We start from the raw sequence: 20,549 nt of genomic DNA, 5'->3' as shown, positions 1-20,549 counted from the left end.
TAAGAGCACTAACTAGCGATCCTGACGGTGTCCGAAACAACGTGAGTTGACTGCTCCCTAGGTCCATCGCGGTCATGAACGTCTAGGGCGTTTTCTTGTGTTATTAGCTGGGATTTCATTTACCGGTTACTAGAAACTTAGGCAAAGATGTATAAATAACAAATTAACGTAAGTATCTTTTCGTTTTCTTGAAATATTGAGCCTCGTTTCGTTGAAAACGTTTCGCGCCCGAATAGTCTTATGCTGGCAAAATCGCGCCGACCATAACGACAGTTTCAATTTTTAAACACTTAGAAACATGTTTAGTGAACTTTCAAAACGTTTAGTAAATTAGCAGTGTATTGGTAATATCTCAAACTTGCAATACTTAAAGTAAAGACAACCTTAGTTTTGAAGTACTTTGCTTAGCTTTTCCAAGTTCCCCTTGTTTGACCTCAGTGGATGCCCAAGGTGACTTACGTCCCCTCCTCCGTATCAGAATCTCAGATCCGTTATCGCTCGCATTTGTTGCAATTTTGAGAAAAGCGGTTGTTTCTGGCTGTTGGCCATGGTGCCAGTTAAATGAAGCACAGTTCGGTAACTCCCCTAACAGACACTTCCATCCTGGGCGCCTCTTTCTTACAGACAGCTGGTGCGGTCCTCTCTGGGCTCCGAGGCCTTGCTAAAAATAATAGCCTCGCACTACGCACTCGTTTAGTATTTATGGATGGAAAATATTGAACAATTATTCTTCGAGCCCAAATGGGCTCTAAGTCAAAAGCCCATAAGGCCGAAGGCCGAATAGGCTATTCATTATTTTGAGACGGCCTCGGAGCTCAAGCATTACTCCCTTTGGCATTACCCAACATGCAACAATGGTAAACTCGCCAACTTTTCCAAAGTCAAATGCATGTGATTTCCGTATACACACTTCCCAAATTTCCGAAAAAATCCGACGAAATCAGGATGGTGCCGGAGACGTTCCGACGACTTTCAAACAATACAGAACGTTCCCGAAGATTTCCAAAGACTTGCAAATGTAGCGGTGCGATTCGCCAAATCTTGGCGCCACCTTGCCGAGATTGCGCATTTGTATTTTTGGAAAGATAACCGAGCGCGGATAAGTGCTCCAACCCCCAAAAACACCCGGTCAAAGCAGGCACGAAACAAACCACAATCTACAGCAGTGTCACAATGTAGCAATTTATTCTTTGTCCAAAACAAATCTAATTTTACTTGTGTCTGAAAGAATCATTATCACATTTGCCGTATATACAATAAGAATCTTATCTGAAACTATGAAGTGTGTGTGCTTCAAAAGCAATGTTTTCATAAATAACTCTACAGTAATATCATTATTATAAACTGCACTGAGTACAGGGATAACATTTTCTATCATTGTATTATTACGAAGATTTCTTCTATCAAAGATAATGATAATGAAACTACAGCAGCTTAAAAAATTAATAATCCTTGCGGCTTTCAGTGGCAATTACCAAAAAGTGGAATTTCGTTTTGTGAGTAACGAGCCTGTGAAAAGTGGCATACAATTTAAAGGCCTCAGTTCGCTATTAGTTCGGCAGATGATCATTAAAAAACAGTAACCAGGACTGGGGCCTAAAATCGACGAGGAAAACACTCTCGTCACAAGTCTGTCAAATCATGTTATAAAATCAGCAATTTTCACGAGGACTTTACCATCAACCACCAGAATCCTAGGGTAAAAATCAAGGATATTGACGTTTTAATTACACTACAATTACAAAACGTCAAAAAGGAAATAGAAACAAAACGATTTTCTGTGGTTGAAGTAACCTCAAGGCATCGTGAAAAGAGCAATTTTATGGAATTGACAGAGCAAGTGAGGGGGAAGGCATAGACTGGTAAAAATTGCAGTGGCAACCTCGTTCCCGGGTCTTTTCTGTTCCTCCCTAGAGGAACTGGGAACGAGTTTGCCACCTCGAGCAGACTAGGAAGAGTGGTCGTTGTCGACACGAAGTATCTCCGAGTGTCTCGTCTCGTTAGCGAACTTCGGTTTGATCTAAATTAGAGGGAGAGAGGGCGCGGCCCTCATCCTTATCACCACCACTTTGCTTGTATCAATTAGCTTGCCCCATGAACAAACCTGCTCGCTAAATTAAAGAGGCTCATTAGATCGCTATTTAATGAAAATGCGGTCTTTTAAATGTGCGGTTGCAGTATCATTCCCTCGGCTTCTTAATAGGGTCGCATTATGGAGCTAAACCATTTGACTACTCCGAACACAACAGGCAACTACAAATTAACAACAATAATAATAATAATAATAATAAAAGTTCCTGAGGCCAAACATGAATGAGTTCGTATCATTTGATCAGCAACAAACAAAAAAACCCCTTTTTTAATAATTAACTCATAGTGCTGCACAAATCCAATCCCTCATCTCTTTATGGGATCAAAGAAGCTTCCGTTCTAAGCTTTTCTGCTTCTTTCCGAAAAATCCTTGTGCTGCGATTGATTTTAAAATTACTTATACAAAATTAATTTGACTTGAAAATTTTGCCAAGGGCTGCCGGCAGCTGGTGCTAAATACAATCGTCTGCTTTTTTAACCAAAATTAGTGCTTACCTTGCAAATAGCCAAGCAATTTCCATTCCAAAACAGAGTTAGGATATTTGCTTAAAAAAAAAGTCTCAGCCAAGCTTGTGAAAACTGAAAATTCACAGCGGAAGCTAACTTACTCGGGTAACATTTGTTAATCTATCAAGTACTAATTTGATTTTCTTTTTAAGCCAGACTATATTTTATATATATTAATTTATATTTAATTTGAACTGTCTATAGATATCAAATAAATAAATAAATAAACAGATTACAGAAAGAGTTTTGTAAAATTGGTTATCAAAAGCAAACAAATTTGCCCGCGTCGAAGTCTCTTCCTCGCTTAACTAACAAGAACGCGACGAATTCATTCGAAATTTATTCAATAATCTTAATACTATCTTGACTTGGCTTTGAACATAGCTTCACCATTCCTCTCGTCGACCTCGTTGAATGCTTGGCGCAGAGAATTTTACAAAACTATTGGCAAGTGAATGGTGCAACGTCCATAAAAGAGACCATTACTTTTCGTTGTATAGCGTGAAGGAATTTGTGGAGTTTCTTCGCCACACTATTTTTCGTAATCCTCTTATTCAAAATTTTATGCCGCGAGGAAGTTTAAATTGCATACTGCAAAAGGGTGGAATCACGTAGGGTCCAACGCTATGGCCCAAAAACTCACGTAATAAGCCCGCACACATGTCTCCAAAGTGACCAATTAGAAGGTAGTGAACGCACGTGATCGTCACGTGTATTTAGGTGCTAGCACCAGTCGTCCTCATCACCCATGTCTTCTAGACCGTATATAGCGTAAGGGCTTTGCCCGCTTCGTATTGCCATGGCAATGTGTTGGTTCATATTCGGATGATAGCCATTTTCTAGAACACTGTCGCCCCGGTTTTCCGGGAGCGCTGGTCCTTTACCGGTCAAAGAGAGTTGAGATCCAGTGCGAGAACCAGGCGTCTGAGGCAATTGACGCCGATGAGGACCGGCTAGAGATGTGGTCACACCAGGACCACGCCCTTCATTTAGAGACGTTGTAGAGTGGTGAGCTACCGGAGGCATTTGTTGGGACGGGTAGCGGGATCGGGTCGGGCTCTCCATTACCTATAGAAGAGCAGAAGAAAATTTTATTTAAGAATGGGCCATAATAAAAACCCGTCAATGGGTGTCGTAGCCAATTATGGAACTTTCCAATCTTCGGGGACCAAAACCATTCACACCGAAGCACCATACCGGTACTAAAATTTAGACGCCTAGCCATTCCTAAATTTGACCGCCAAAATCGAGGTTAAATTTTTCGTCGCGGGTAAGGTAGGGTAAGTATTGTACGGCAAAGGCGTGGTTGCATGGATGCGCGGTAACTCAGCTGGGAAATGTCATTTTGGACTCGCTAAAGTAGCGCTCTGCGCATGGGTAGACTTCCCCCTTTAAGCGAGGCCTCAGCTCTTTAGGCTGCCAGGCTGCGCATTACGGTGGGTTCGTTCCAGTTCCTTGGAAACGGCAAAAAAAAAAAAAAAAAAAAAAAAAAAGAAAGAAAGAAAGAAAGAAAGATAGAAAACGGAATATTTTACCGTTTATCTACATACACGACCCGAGGACGGTAGTAGAAGTAACAGTAAACAACAGACGCTCAGCCCAATAAAACGCTTTATTATATAGATACCGATGAAATACCAAGATTTTTCCTTTTACTAAAAAATCATATCTTCATCGCGCGCAGTGAAGATACTATTTTTATCTTTCAGATGTGAGGATGTTGGTGTCGCCCTGGTTACTAACATGATTAGCCAATTATTGTCTTTATTTCTACTTTACAACTTTATATTCGGGTGTGACAGGCATTTTGCGAGAGGTGACCGCTTTAATTGCACTATTTTGCTGTTTCGAAAATGAATAAAAAAAGTTGTGTTTTATGTAGGAATTTCATCAGTATCCTTAAAATAAACAAAACGTTACATGGCCGCTTGGGTAAGGTTCTATGCAACCGAGTCCAGGCTTTCAGCCAGCCGCTATAGCACCACATCTCAACAGAGTACACTACAACATCAGACTAGAGAACAAATTCAGGGGTATAAAGGGTATACTGCAAGAAAATTACTCAGTTACTTTAAACTGATCAGTCTTACCTGGTGATTAGGGTGATAGAGGCCCTGCACGGAACCTGAGTGATACGGCGGACCATCAGTTAAACTAACTGAAACTTCTTGCATTTGAAGTCCCTGGCAAAAATGAGTTGTATAGATCAGCCTTGATCGAAATAATTCACTACTTTATTTTTTATCATTATATGCACTACCTTAAAAATCGCAAACGTCCGGGAGTTGTACACTTACAAAAAATTACAAAGGCAGCAGGAAATTTAGGATTCAAGATCATTGCTATTTTAGGGCACGGATCCGAAAAAACGTAAACCTGGGGTCGATTTAATAAAACTTTTACAACTGTAATTTACAAGTTTAGCTATTGTTTTCAGACTCTAAAACACTGGCTACACTTGTAAAAGTTTTATTAAATTGACACCTGATAACAATATGAGGCCCCCCCAAAAAACAATAATGATAAAAAAAACCGTCGTTACGAATCGCTCCGTGTAACATCGCCTTCAGTATTCACTTCGGATCGTTTGTTTCTTTCGTCGCAACCGAATCAAAAGATTTGTGATATCAAGAATCTAATGCTCCATTCTTCCAAAGAAACGCAACCAAACCTTCTATTACATCTTCATGATTCCTAGTTTGCCTACATTTACCCCACGTAAGGGAATCCAAGACAGTCTTGAACTCTGGATTCCACAACGTGGATTCCGGATTCTTGGTAGGTGGAACTTGGATTCCGAATTCCAATCGTTGGTGGGATTCCAGATTCCTTGAGGTGTAATGCGGATTCCAAAACACAGGATGCGGATTCCACGAGCAAAATTATCTCGGGTTCCCTTACATGAGGCAACTGAATGTTCCCAAACCTTACTACTTTCACTCTGCTCTCAAAAATTCCACCATATACAATGAAATCTACGAAGTCATGAAGTTATTTCTGATTGTGTTGGACCTCATAAGAGGTTACAGAAAAATTATGTAAAAAAAGACACTAATCTAATGTGACTGCGCGATGCGGTAGTTCTGTCAGCCCACATTTGACCTGCTCACCACTGAGTTCTCAGTAGCTCAGTGGTTAGAGCATTCGACTAGTGTACGAAAGGTCGTGGGTTCAATTCCCATCTGGAACTCAGAATTTTTTTCTGTATCCTTTTCTCCACACATATCATTTCATTTACTATACTAATCTAAAGAACAGCAAAAAAAATGTCAAAACGTGGCCAACAAACACGTTTCCACGGTCGTACGAATATCGGTCAAGTGATCTCCTGTTGGGTGAAGCATGTTTCATTTGTTTCAGTTGGTCTGGTTTCCATGCAATAAAAACCATTTTATAACAAAGGAAATGTCAAGAATATAACACATGTAAGAAAAACCCGTTAGGGTCGGAAATATGGAACTAAATAGCAGCAAGATCGAGCAGATAGAAGAAAGAAAGAGAAGAGCACTTTCGAGGATGCTTATTATTTCGTTTATTTTTATTATTTATTAAATCAACTGTTAGGTGAGCCTTATGCACCCATCAAAAATAATTTATTGTAGACAAACTTGTTGTATTGTGAAAAAAGAAAGCAAAATTCACTTATCGTTAATTCAGGTGCTATAAAGGACGGACGGATACACGATCTGGTGTGCTGGATTGAAGTTTGATGCATAAGGCTTACCTTTGGTTTAAAGAGTTAGATTAAGACATAAAAACGTCACTGATTTTATTCGTTAGTATTAAACACGACTGAAAGTTTAAAATTACTTGAAAATAATGCGCGTTTTAAAGGAAGAAACGTTTAAAGTTAGCAGAGTAGATGAGTTTTAAGTTCGTTAATAGCAGAAGGGACGAACTCTTGGCTGGATAACCAGTGACCTGGATAAAGTTACTGTCACCAACAGAATGTTTACGTGCAAGATTACGCGCTGGAGTAAGAATTAAACACTTCAGTCTATACCTCTCCTAATTCAGGGTCGTTTTCTCGTCGTAATTTCTGGAACATAGATCCGCCAACAAAGCGACTCAGAACAGTTCCCTGAGAAATTAACGCCAGTTGACAGTGATGAGGAAAAATAAATTATACCAGAAAAGGCAATAGGGTTCGGTGCGTGTAGCCATTCTAGGCGAGGGGAGCAAATGAGTTTACTGAAATGCAAAATTTTGTAGGGAAATTTATTTAGGATGTAGAAATATGGCTGCCGAGTCAGTTTATTGGTGCTGTTTATTTTGCTCAGTGTGCAAGGTGGCACATAGCGACGGTATAGAACGTACGTCCAGTCAAATGAAAGCTACTGAACAGTGGTAATTCTAAACTTTGAGGATGTGGATAAAACCCTAACGTGCGATCAATCAAATGATAGCAACTGACTAGTGCTTTTTTGTGGTACTGTTTACTGTGCTGTACAAGGAGCTTCTCCCATTTGTAGATAAAATCCACAAATGTGGCAGAAGAACAAAAAAAGAATATGAATAAAACAGCCACAACAACAACAACAACAACAACAACAACAAAACCGCAGAAAAACAGAAGAGTATCAGAGAACAAAAGGTAAAGACAAAGAGTGCCTACCTGGTCGGTATCCTGCTCCAAGGTAAGATAAAGAGAGAAAGAACAGAAAGAAGATAAGAAGTGAAATAAAATCAACTACTAATGAAATGTTGGTGTTGTTTGTGACAGACAGTTACTCACTATAAACATGAGAAGAAGCCAAGAAGGTCCTGGCCAAAAGTAAAAACAACATTTAACAGCAAAGCACTGTGAAAAAGGACTTTCACCAATGTATAGTGGGATGGGGGTTCGAGTTTACATGGTGCTTTCCTGTTAAATGTTTCTTTCTACAACAGTCAAGCATTTTATGCAACCCCTAGGCTTATCTTTAGCCAACTTTGTCAATCCAACCAGTAGGAAATAGACTACCTCTTAGAAAAGTCTTGGGACCTTTGACAGCAAGCAACCGCGCAAGAAATGAGGCAAATTCATGAAATGCAGCTAAAACGATCACAGAAAGGTTCAAAAACGCAAAGGAACTTGGGAAGGATAATTGCGAACAGAAAGGCTTCTTAGTTATCATCCTTCCCATGACCTCTTGTGCTGCGATTACCGTCAAAAATCCCAAGAAGCACTTGGATACGACGCAGGGGTAGGAAGAGTTGAAGGAATAAACGACAGAGCTAGTTATCATCGTGCTATCTGTATTCTGCGATCAAGTACTATGTTTTGAATATACTTCTTGTTATACTACAGTTAAATTTCTTTCTTTAAAGTTAGGTTTTAAAAGCTTATCCTTAAGTTACAGATTATTATACCAGAGCCCTTAGTTCCCTCGATCATCGGTTCAGAACACAACAACCGCTGACCAAAAGAACAAAGGCGATTCTGAACTTGTTTCTTAAAAATATTTTTTTGGTGTCACTTTGCATGAAAGGTTTATTTTGACGTTACTGTGACTTGTGGTTTAATGCATTATACTTTCGTGAACATTTTTAGGGTATTTAGTTTAGGATACCTTATAATTTTACTGTGAGGAAACTCGTATTATATTTATTTTAATGCTATTAGAAATATTTAAAATAAAGGTTAATATCGGATTAGAGATATGATAATATTGTAAAAGGAAGAAAGAAACAAGGAAAGACCGCAGGAGAAACAAAAAGCACAGCTGAACAGGCGTTGGGCGGGCAAAGCCAGGTCTGAAGCATAATAATGACATCAAGATCCAAGAAAAAGAACTGGAAGGATAAAGATGCGCGGCAAACAAGCCCACAGTAGAGCCCAGTCCTGTCCGGTACAAGGGAACGATATTCTGCAGTCTCTACTGGATAATATTGAAAGGATCAAAATGTGATCGTTTTATGGTAAATACATGCTCTGAGCTCTGAAAATATCATTTCCCCCTTAAATTCTGGGGTTCTTAAGGCCTGTTTATAACGAATTGCTCACTGACTAGAACCCAAAATTTGCTAATCTCCTTTACTGAGACGCTTTTTCTTATAATTGACAAAATCATAGGACACTTCGAGGTCAGACCAATCCTACCTAATGACCCAGCAATTGCACAGTTGGACTGACCGAAACGATCTTTTTCATTTCATTTTCATCGACCCAAATCTGCCCCTGTAAAACAAAAAAATAAACTTTAACAGTTCGTTGTCCAATTTACCTTATTCTGTACCTCTCCTTTCCGCCTCATAAACTTGTAGTTTTCGTAAATTAATTTGGCACAATATATCTTTCCCACGGTCATTTGCGGCTGCTGATTGGCTTGATTTGCTGGAAAATGAAATATTGTAAAAATTGTTACCTCTTTAAAAGAAATATATAGTAAACATGAAGAATACATGAAGTCGCATGCATTACATCTCAACAGATCATTTTCACATGACGTCACGGAGGCCATATTGGTGTACAAAGCAATAACTCGGCGGCCATGTTGGTGTACCAAAAATTTCTGTCGGATTGAACTAATTTCGTATGTAAATTATTTCTTTTGTTACAAGAAATGATCATAGTTGCTGACGTGATAACGATCTACGAAGCATGAGCACGATGTAAGTAGAACGTGTACTTTTTTGGTATTTTATCCTTGGTTTGGTAATTTGTTGTTACCGATAGTCTGCATAACAGGCGCTTTAAGAGCCAAGCGAGGCGAACGGGGCAATTTCGCGCGAAGCGCGAGACGAGCAAAATGCCGAGTTCGCCTCGCTTGGCTCATGAAGTGCCTGTTATGCAGGTTATGTTACCCACGACTTTTACCCGCACTGGCTGGCACCAGTGACTTTCACTCGCGACCCGCAACCCCCGACATTTAGTCAAACTCCATGACGACACAGTTAACTTGACCTGAAGTATCATCATAGCACACGAGAGAATTATTTGACATTGCAGGACTTCATATCTCGGGGGGGATTGGGTATGAGTCCGAGTATTATGGGACTATCAACACAAGACCCACACTGTTAAGTGTTAGACCCACACTGTTAAGTGTTAGAGCACACCGAGTTTTCCACAATTCTCAAGTTTGGTGTTTATCAGGTCAACATTGACAGAGATACATCCATGCAAAAATTGCAAAATTAACCATAAAAGTCCGAACAAGGGTCAACAATCCACGTGCATTTCTTAGTAAATATTCAAGTCTGTATATTACTTATTACTTATTTACACTGTTAAGTGTTAGAGCACACCGAGTTTTCCACAATTCTCAAGTTTGGTGTTTATCAGGTCAACATTGACAGAGATACATCCATGCAAAAATTGCAAAATTAACCATAAAAGTCCGAACAAGGGTCAACAATCCACGTGCATTTCTTAGTAAATATTCAAGTCTTTCCGTTGGAGTAAACTGTATTGGCTCTTCCTCGGTTCGGGCTCATTCAAGATAGCAAATTGAGAACCCTACAGCGGAGTAACAAAGAGTTTAGTACCAGGCACATTTTCAGTGCCCACATGCCGCTCCGTTGACAAAGGCCCAGAGTTTTACAGAGCTGGACAGCGCTATCCACTGGATAAGAGTCAGGAAACTGACTGCGCTATCCGCTACGTAGAGATTTATCAAGCCGATACCGCTATTTACCTTTTGAACGACTGGAACCCGTAGCAAAAGAAATAACAGTATCGCTCATACGTATAATGTCTTTCCCTGCTCTCAAAGTTTCAAAATTTTTTATTGATTCTTACCATTGTTTATGAGACTTGGAGGTTTTGGAACAACTCTGTCCAAGGTCTTCTTTGTGAGTTTCGGCCAGACTCTTTTCAACATGGCTCTCAATTCCTTATCGTTTTCCTTAAGATTATCTGAAAAGAAAGAAGAATTTTAAAAATTGTCCCTGGTCTGAATTTCGTAGATGCTGTCCGTCTTGGGCAGGTTTTTCTTGGTGCTGTACAGGGTTCTTTCAATATTTTGTATTATGTCAGTTGGTGATAAGACCGTTCGCATAGGTCAAATCATTTAGCTTAAAAAGACAATTACGTGCACGAATTTAGCTCTTACGTCCGAGCAGAGCAGTCCAAATGTCGACCTTTTTTTAGCGAAGAAAGTCGTGAGACCCAAGTCAAACCAATGAGCCAACCAAAACATCTCAGTTCACAGCCTATGTGTAACACAAAACAGAAACAATCAGAAAGACAGACAACAATCTTACTTTTCTCAGTCATTATCTTGAGTGAAGTCCGCACCAGGGCAAATAGAGTAGCCGTAAATGTGACCGTGTTATCTGGGTACAGCGGCATGTTCATCTTAATCAGGCGCTGAAAAAAAAAGCGCAGGGTTAAGTAAACTTTAATTTACAAATCTATAATGACAACCCTAACAATCAATCAAAGTTAACTCTTTCGCAATCACTAGCCCCAGAAGCATATAGCCCGGTTCAAGGTTGTATGCGTCCGTTACCCCTTATTAGGCTGATTTAGCAACAGAACAGGAACGTCATTTGACGACGGGAAAGCGCGCGGTAAAGACTAAACTCGACTTCCGGTGCCAAAATTGCCGCTGTGCCATTGGTCAAGCCAGTTGTTTGATTTGCGCCCGCCGTCGTCAACTGACGTTCCCGTTCTGTTGCTAAATCAGCCTAATATTTTCAGCGCTTCAACCCTCATAACCATAGTCAGTTCTTAACACTAATCGCTACATGGTCAGTGCGCTCCTTACTCTATACAGAATTGCTTTGTGTAGGCATCATAAGGTGTCCAAGGTCAATGAGCCTTCTGTCAAACCCAAAAATTAATTTAATTTTGCCACATGGAATTTACTTATTTTTATTTAGTCTAGACGGATTTCTACAACTAAAAATCAATTCATTTTGTTATTTGCTTACTTCTCAGTTGCTCGCTTACTTCTTGTTGTTGATTAAAGGGACTTGACTCCCCAATATTGATGGCACAGTTCCCAACCCGCCCCTCCAGCCAAAAACAAACAAATTATCATGTTCTAGCTCTGTAACTTAGCAGCTATGACACTCAGGTAACTGAGACTTGCCAACCTTGTAAGCGACGATCTTAGGACATTTCTTGCCGATTCCAACTGGAGGAGACATTTGTCTTAGCAACTGACAAACTTCTGTGTGCTTTATACGACCCCTGGAAAAAAAAAAAAAAAAAAAAAAAAGGAAATTGAAAAAAACGATAAACAATAAAATAAACAAAGACACAAACAACAAGCACACCAATAAAAAGTATTAACAACAAATATCATGAAGACATTTATATCTCGCAACTTACGTGGCTCCAGGATCAAACTCAGACCACACACGGACAAACTCGTCGAGGTGGTGTGGGCCGAGAATGGATTCGTCACGTGTAAGGTACTCAAAGTTGTCCATGATAACAGCCACAAACAGATTAAGGAGCTAAAAACAAAGTCAAAAGACACGTTAAACGGTTTAAAGCCAGCAATAAATTGAACTTTCATATGCAGCTTAGTTCATGCGAAGTGAACTAGTCAATACTTTACCGTAGAACTAAGCATTGAGAAAAGTGTAATATTTAAGCCTCGACGCTGATGTTGTTTGTTACGCTGTACAAGGTGTTCTCATTACCAAGCAGTGATACACAGTGCCGAGTACTGTTTTTTTTTTATGGATATGCGACTCTAAATTGAATCCTCCTAACGACCATTAACATTTTCTCGTGTGAATAATAATTGTTTTGCCATGGCCCCGTTCACACATATTCGGACGTTTTTGAAAACGGATATCATTTCTTCGTTTTAGCTTTCTGTCCACACCTAAACGGCGTTTTCAGGCAACAAAAATGCAGGTTTTCGAAAACGGTCCTTTGAGTAGAGATTTTGAAACGCTGGCCTAAAACTGAGACAAAATGTTTTCAAAAATATCTGAATACGTGTGAATAGGGCATATGACTATAATCATTAAAGACATTTCATAGGAAGTGACATGTAGGGTTGAAATATCTCTAAGTATTGCTGTACACATCGAGAAATTCCGTGTTATACATAGTGATGGAGAATGCTATGCACACAATAGGCTGATTTAGCAACAGAACGGAACGTCAGTTCACAACGGCTCTCGCAAATCACACATCTGGCTTGACCAATGGCAGAGCGGCAAATTGGGCACCGGAAGTCGTGTTTGGTCCTTTCCGCGCGCTTTCCCGTCGCCAACTAACGTTCCCGTCCTGTTGCTAAATCAGCCTAATGTATTTTTGGAAGTTTTTGATGTAATAGCGTAAATTTGAATTTTTTGTACTCACCAGGAAAGAACAAAAGAAGATAAAGGAAATGAAGTAAACGTAAGTGAAAGCGCTGCCACATGTGCCTGATGGATCCACCACCCTGGGATCACACACTGCACCGCTTTGACACGCTAACATGATCAGTTGCCAGTTTTCACCCGTAGCAGACCTATGAATAGGCAAATGCGTTGCACGTTAGCGAAAAAAGCACAGGAGGCCGGAGCGGTCACAGTTTGGCCTGACGATATCAAGATCCTTGTGAAAGGGCAAGGACCTCGATACCGTATTCTCTCAATTTTATTATCCCTAGTATATCCCGTATTTATTTAAAGCTGCAGTCTATTCGGGTCCACTAATTTGTAAGAAATGGTTGTTATTCTTTTTTCTTGACAGCCGTGCAACTTGATGTTAGTTTTTTATAACATAAAAATTGTCTGAGAGCTTTATTTACAAATTCGTGTTTAGACAGGGCGTTTTTTCGAAAAATTACTGTACGTTACGCGATAATGTAAAGACCTACATCAAGAACCGTGACAAGTCAATACGAAAATACCAACGTGGCAACGGAAAAAAAACCTACACAAATATCGTGACAAAGTTAACGTTGCATTGTCAAGAAACGACGGTGAACGCCGGCAGGAAGCCTGACAAGACAACGTGACAACACGAAGGAACAAAAGTGCATGTAGGCAAGGAGCATGACAAGATAACGTCACAATATCAAGGACTTACAGTGCAGGCAGGCAGAAAGCGTGACAGGAAAACGTAACAATATCAAGGAATTTCAGCAAGAAGCATAATAAGTCACGGCAATAATAGATTATATTTAAACTCGTTTCCATATTTAAACACCGGGCCATCCCCTTTATCTGAAGGTCTAGATCCGCCACTGGTATTGGTAGTCATTTTATCATTAGAAAGAGAACTGAAAGAATGGAGCTCTAGCCTGCGAGCAAGCTCTCCCATTTGGGCGAGTCTCGCGAAAACGCGCGAGCGAGCGGCGAAGCCGCGCTCGGTCCCTCGCTCGCGCGTTCTCGCGAGGCTCACTTCGTTTGCCCAAATAGGAGAGCTTTCTCGCAGGCTAATGAAGCTCCTGTTAACAGTTTAGAAACAAAACGCTACTAGGGGTTTTGTTCTATAGTGATCAGAGTATAATCTTATAATTTTTCGTAAATTACTGTGATACCTGAAAAGCACTTGGAGAGCCTCGGGAAATGACTGGAAGTTATTTCGAGCTTTAATCTCACTCCAGGGCTCACCAAGTTCGTCGTTATCCGTGGTGATCTGACCAAACATCTACAGAATAATATTCAGAGGTTGAATATACATCATTTTTACGGCAGAGACAAGAAATAGTCAAATAGTCATAAACTAGTATTTGTTGTCTACCTGACCTTCATGAAGAGTTCAGTTGACGTTAATTTGTCATGTTTGCACTTAAGTCTTTGACGCAAAACCTGTTTCGTAGAAAACCCTGTTACCATGGACGCAATGACGGTACGGCAATGCCACCATAACGGGTCAAAAACGGGTCACAGGCTGGTCAACTACGCTGTACTATGAGGGAGTGGTAGAGGGCGGGGGGGTGGGGTAGTAGGGGGAAGGGGATTAGTGGGAGAGGGACTTCAGCTACACAGTGATGTAGAGGAGTGATAGGGGACAAAAATCACATCCAGGTATTTAAATCCAAAAGTTGAAATTTAAAGTGAGCAGCTATCCCACACCCCCAAAAATATACATGTATACACTTGCTCAGAGGCTTGGTCTTATTCCCAAAATCTTGAAATCGCGAATTTTAAATTAAGCCAATCCCCCTTCGATCATCCCTTCACTTGGATATCTTGAGTACCCCAGGGGTTCAATCGCGTCCTCTCACTCGGATGATCTTGAGTACCCCTGATCGATCATCCCCATTAATCTGATATCTGAAGTACCCCTGGGGTTAGATCATTTCTTCATTAGGAAATCTGGACTACCCCTGGGTGTAAGACGCTGGTTCCACTTTTGCGTGATGCGTTGCGTGACCTCCTAATGTTGCATTACATACCTGCATACCAATGACAGCGTAAATGAAGAAAAGCAACCCGATCAGCATGCCTACATATGGTAACGCCTAAATGAAACACATAGGTTGACATCAGTGAATCGACAATTTTGAACGAAACTTGAACATCTTTTCCGTTCCTTGATTCAAATCTATTTAATAGCATTATTTTCCCAACGCGTTGTTACTTGGATCATCTTTCTCACTTTCTTCTTCCAGTGGTATTCAGTGGAAGTATGGCATTAAAGGTGTAATTGATATATTGGGATGTGGGAAATAAAACCCTCGTTTTACCCAATACGCCATTTCCAGGTTGCTCCAAGCCTCTGTTTCGATGCGAGGCTAAGTTCGAAGCCACTGATTTGAACATGATTTTGTATTCTCATGCCAAATCTCATTTTCACATAAAAAGGTTTCGCACCAAGCCTCGTTTTGAAAGTGAGAGTTTTTGGAACTCTGAAATGGCCTATTCCGTTCAGTGATCGCTATCAAGACACGATCTCTTTACCGTAGACTCCGTACTGGGCGGAAGCTTACAATTTTTCGTCAAATAGTGTTTACTTCAGCGACCAAAAAAATCAGCACCCCTCCCCACCCGGGAAAGGTTGGTTCCTTTGTTGTTTCTCACAGGCAACTTGGGCAGCGGCACAACATTGTTTAGGGGAAGTAAGAAAGGGAAGCTTGTTGTTTCCTCTTTGAAGAAAACAGTATTGTCAAAACGTGGAAAATGTAGTTGAAGACAGTGTCTAGAGCTACTATTTTTGCTGTTGCCAATGCACAGCTTTACTGCACTTTCTTCCAAGTGAGTGATGTTGCTAGTAACCATTTATACACTTTGTTAAAGAAAGACAGCCTGGAGCAAAGTTGCTGGTATAAAAACAATGGCTATGCCTCTTTCCACTGGTTCGTCAGTGTGACGGGTGCCTGGTATGGGGGCGCATGGCCGGGTTGCTGGGATTTGCCATGGGACGGATTCTATCTAAGGGCTGGGTGGCCATAGTGAAGTCCCCTAGATACCACAGACACCCACCTCCCATTTAGCGCGGTAGCCGGTTAACAATGAAAAACGGTGAACTGTGAAGAGCCTTTCATAATAAACACAAACGGTAAGGTAAGTGTAATATTTACCTTGAAGGACTGCAGAAATGTCCAAAGCAAGATTCTAATAGTGTAACCTTGCCTCAGCAGCTTAATCAACCGCGCCGCCCTGAACAAACGGAAGAGACTGGGATCAAAGGGCATCTGTTGATTATCCTTTTGTAAGAATAGATATCGAAAACGTAAGTTCGTTACTTCAAAGGGGCTATGCCACGAGTCTTTAGTAGTACTTCAAAACCTTAAGAACAAAATTGAGTCAACAAAAACCCTGAAATAATGGTTCAGTTTTATTTAAAATTACTCCACCGCTATACATAAACTATACATGTTTATCTCTGGCTTTCGATGGCCATGGTGGAAGCAAATTACATCTTGAAAATATTGGGCCAACCATTTCAAGTTAAGCACCTGTATTGTCGAAAATTGACTATAAACCGATCATGCTTTGTTTTCCCTTTGTTAGAATAATTTCATATCTTCCTTTTTCATTTCCAAGTATGACTGAGATAACATGACTAAGAATATTTGGTTATAACTCCAGTTCAGCTTTGAGCACAACATATGGAACTCACATTAAAAAAGCCCCCTTAATGTAAAGGGTATAATGCAAACCTTGAAAGAAAAAAGTCGTAGATACAACTTCCACGCTTTTTTCTACCATTTTTACGTTTATTCCCGGCATAAAAAAGTAAAGATAAACACAAATCAATCACCCTGCCGCGGCAGTGTTAGCTCAGTCGGTAGAGCGTGTTGATTGCAGAGCGGGAGGTCGCGGGTTCGATTCCTGGGGCCGGACCAATACCCAGGGTCTTAAAATAACCGAGAAATGAAGGTACTCCCTTTGCACTGCAACAGGCTAGACCTTCGCGAGGCTCGGATGACCACGTAAAATGGCGGTCCCATCTCCAGTTGGAGACGTAAAATATAGTGTCCCCAATTAGTACTTTCGTGCTAAATACATTGACAATCAAATAAAAAGTGCAAAGTACACGTACATTAAATCAGTGTTTTGCTTACCAAGCTTACGGTGAGGGCGAAGTCCAACAAGCTTCCCAACACAATGATAAAATCGAACACGTTCCAGCCGTCTCGAAAGTAATTCTTTAAAGAGATAATTAAGCACAAAAGAATATCAGGACGGCAATGCTTGATTTTCCATGACTAATAAACTCACTAAAAGCCTTGTGATGTTACAGGTTTGCCACAAGGGCTTTTGATATAACGGGCTTACACCCACACTAAACATACGATAGGATTTATAGCCTGCTAATCTTTTGTTTCATTTCTTCTCATGTCCCGGTGAAGGTAACAAGTTATTGAGCCGACCACAGCCAGAGGTTTTAGCGGTCCTTGTTAAGAGTCCTCATTTTGGTTAAGAGCTGCCATTCTTTTCCGCACAGACATCCCCAAGAAAGCCAGTAAAAAAGCAAGAAAGCCAGTAAAAAAGGTCACCATTCTCAGCGTTAGTGCAAGCAAAAAAAAAACCCTTCGCGCAAAAGCCTGAATCTAGAGAAAAAAAAGTCTTTAAAAGAAACTTTTTTCTTGACCTTTCTACCTAAATTCACACTTTTTTAAAACAGGAATTTCATGTTTTCTTAATTGGTTTATATAAGCAACCGGAAATCCCAGAGTAATCGGATCAGGCTTGAGTTTTTCGCTCATGCGCGGTGCGTTTTGCAGCGCTGTTAGCAAAAGGAGAACGTCTTACCAATCTAAAAGCAAATAGCTTCAATATGGCTTCCCCGGTAAACATGAAAGTGAATATTGTGTTGAAAATGTTAAGGGTCTTACGATACGGCTCTGGCTCCCTGTAAACCTGAAAAAAAATGAACGGTCTTAGTTATTAGATTGAATGTGAGTACTGACTACAGTCGAATGTCTACTGACGACCACTGCTCCACACTGAATAGACATATTCGAGAGTTTTTAAAGATGTCAAGTCTGCGAGGGCAAAGAGAACGCCCAAAAAGCAGCAGGTTTTGGCTGTGTTCACACGACAACAGCCGATTTTTCGACCGGCTGTGTAATTTGCCCGGACACTGCGTTTAAACGGATCTGTTCAATAATTTTGCTCTGTTCACACGGATCTGACGAACTAGGCTGAATTTTAACTTTTCTCAATTGTTTTCCTATCTACCCATCTACCCGTCTTCCACCTTAGTAACCACGCATCCATGCAACTACGCCTTAACAGTCTTTTAACGGTCATAGTGTTCACAGGTTCTAGCGCAAGCTCTTTACACGAAACCTGAATTCCACTGTTCTGTTGTAACAAAAAATGCCAGAATAATTACATTCCGGCGAAGCCTCATGGTTTTGGGAAATCGTCCGTTGCACGCGCAGTTCGTGCAAGGAACAAAAGGTTATGTAAAAGTCTCGTTTACACGAAGCTCGACCCGAACGACAATTTTAAGTTCGGTGCAAACGGACCCAACGCTGTTGACCAACAACCCCCAAATATTGTTGGATGTTACATGTTGCGTCCGTTTGCACACCCTGTTGCATGTTGTTGGGAGTTCTTACGCAAAGTTTGAAACTGGTGAAACTTTTTGCAAACGGACGCAACATTGTAGGCCACCAACTCCCAACATTATTGGCCTAAAACTTATTGTGGTATTTTTTCTCGGTGGCCTTTAGTGAGGTTTCATTGCAAAAACCCATGCTAAGATCCGCTGAAATTCCTATTAAGTCATGAACCGCACAAGAACACTGTACAAAGAGCACGGTCCCGAAGAGAGTAAGAAGTTAAGTTTTGTCAAGGGTAGAGATCATTGACAGAGATCCTATATTAGAATTAGAAAGCACGTACCTTCATCATAAGAATAAGAGTGTTCAGAGCGATCAGCAACATGATAAAATACTCAAAAGGCCTGGAATCGACAATTCTCCATATACGGTACTGCCAGGTGTTAGGGTCCTCTGGCATAAATCTCTCAGAGGGTTTAGCAACGATGGCGAAATGAAGACAATCTCTCTAACAAAAATATGTTACAAATCAGCGTAAGTTTTCACTCCTATTGACACAAATTCCTTGAGGTATCTCACATGGGAAAAACACTAACAATTGAGTATTTTACTGAATACGTTTTCCTACAGTGGACAGGGACTTGACGTTGTACAGGCCAGTTATGTCGATACGTTCTAATTGGTAGCCTGACAAGCAAATAATGTTCCGCCTATTTCAGGGGTGTATAAGCATGTGTCTTAAAAGGTATTTTGTGAATTTTGCTTGTGTGACCAGAGTAAGCAATGATTAAATGTTTTGCACCCTCTCATTCCATTCAACGAAGGACCCTCTAAGGACCTACGCAAGGCTAACAGATGCCGTGATACCTTTATTAACAAATGCGCAAGTACGTTTTATAATTCAGTTAGTCTGAGATTTTATGTTTGTAGATGTAGGATTTGATACAGCAATTATATTTGATAGGGCTAGTATGTAAACATTTTGTAATTCTGTTTCATAACCCTTTTTTACAAATTGTATAGCAGTTCAGTCGATACCGTTAGTGAGGTATTTCAATAAAGCATTCTATTCTATTTTTCTGTTCTTAAAAGAGAAACTACGGACTAACAACTGACTGCAAGACTAGGTCTAAAAAGATATAATATTTTGTTCCGGCGACTGCCGCCACTGGTTTGTAGTCATGGATTTACCGAGCTCTTTAAGCTCGACAGTGAGGGCCCAGTTCAGATCTAAAAAAAACCATTGAGTTGTTTTGCACAAGAAATGTGTGCCGCACAGAGGTCACATATACATACATGTCAGGCATCTGTCTCACCTGGTTTCTGTCCAGTTCGCAGTCACCCTGGTCCTTCTCGCCCTGTTCTTGAAAGGTTAAGATAATAAGAGCTACAAAGATGTTGATGAAGAAAAACGAGAAAACCACAACAAAGAAAATATAGAAAAGTGCGATTTCAATCTTGTTATCAACGATTGGTCCTCGGTCGATCTCGGTTGTGTCGATGGATCTTTGCATGAGTCTATAAAGAGAATAAACACAAGGAGCGGATAATCAACGCCTTCTTGGTAAAAAGGGACATAAGGGTGGGACAGGTAGATTCGTAAGAAACTGTGGACAAGAGCTACAAATGGCCGTATGTACTATGAATGAAGCCACCTCCACTACTACTAATAAGGAGCTTAAGCAACTGCGATGGCAACGAGAGTGGCGAAAAAGCAATAGCCTTAGATTAGCAAAACAACAACTCTGCACGTGCAGCAGGCTTTCTAGTACATTTCTCTGCCGTTCTTGCACAACGTGAAACTTACCAGTTTCGCGTTTTATGGAAGACGCGAACACTAAGAGGTTTTCGTTGACGTTGCCGTCGAGGTTGCTTTGGCTGCCTAATAACTCCAGCGCCATCACCCTCAGCACCACTCACAACGCTGTCATCATTAGAGACCTTTAGATTCGAGGACGAGAACGGCTACCAGTACGAGATTTGACTTGAATTTTTTTCGCCTATTCTCAAAATATAGACTTCCCGGAAAGCTATGTTTTATCATATTTCACAAGAAAAGTTAGCACTGTTACCTTTACTGAAGGAGGTTTCGCGCTTTCCCCATCGCAA

At 40.6% G+C, this 20,549-nt stretch overlaps 1 protein-coding gene and 1 non-coding gene across 2 annotated transcripts in view; one reads left to right on the top strand and one right to left on the bottom strand.

The window, feature by feature from the left end:
• Positions 1-1,166: 1,166 nt before the first annotated feature.
• Positions 1,167-20,549, bottom strand: part of LOC140936923 (voltage-dependent calcium channel type A subunit alpha-1-like) — a 53,457-nt gene continuing 34,074 nt past the window's right edge. Inside the window, exons 28-43 of the mRNA XM_073386428.1 lie at positions 19,757-19,958; positions 18,784-18,948; positions 17,683-17,790; positions 16,992-17,075; positions 16,005-16,130; positions 14,880-14,945; positions 14,019-14,128; positions 12,851-13,001; positions 11,861-11,988; positions 11,623-11,719; positions 10,786-10,891; positions 10,322-10,438; positions 8,805-8,914; positions 6,602-6,679; positions 4,689-4,781; positions 1,167-3,666 (exon numbers count right to left, since the gene is read on the bottom strand). Of these exons, the coding sequence (XP_073242529.1) occupies positions 3,322-3,666; positions 4,689-4,781; positions 6,602-6,679; positions 8,805-8,914; positions 10,322-10,438; positions 10,786-10,891; positions 11,623-11,719; positions 11,861-11,988; positions 12,851-13,001; positions 14,019-14,128; positions 14,880-14,945; positions 16,005-16,130; positions 16,992-17,075; positions 17,683-17,790; positions 18,784-18,948; positions 19,757-19,958 (2,086 nt within the window). The 3' untranslated portion in view covers positions 1,167-3,321. The remainder of the gene's footprint in view (positions 3,667-4,688; positions 4,782-6,601; positions 6,680-8,804; positions 8,915-10,321; positions 10,439-10,785; positions 10,892-11,622; positions 11,720-11,860; positions 11,989-12,850; positions 13,002-14,018; positions 14,129-14,879; positions 14,946-16,004; positions 16,131-16,991; positions 17,076-17,682; positions 17,791-18,783; positions 18,949-19,756; positions 19,959-20,549) is intronic.
• On the top strand, positions 5,715-5,788 carry Trnat-agu (transfer RNA threonine (anticodon AGU)). The gene has a single exon. It is a non-coding gene; the product is annotated as a tRNA-Thr (tRNA).

Source organism: Porites lutea, chromosome 5 (genome assembly GCF_958299795.1).
Source record: "Porites lutea chromosome 5, jaPorLute2.1, whole genome shotgun sequence".
Taxonomy (NCBI): Eukaryota; Metazoa; Cnidaria; class Anthozoa; order Scleractinia; family Poritidae; genus Porites; species Porites lutea.
Note: the sequence above shows the minus strand (reverse complement) of the source record. Positions and strands in the feature narration are given on the sequence as shown.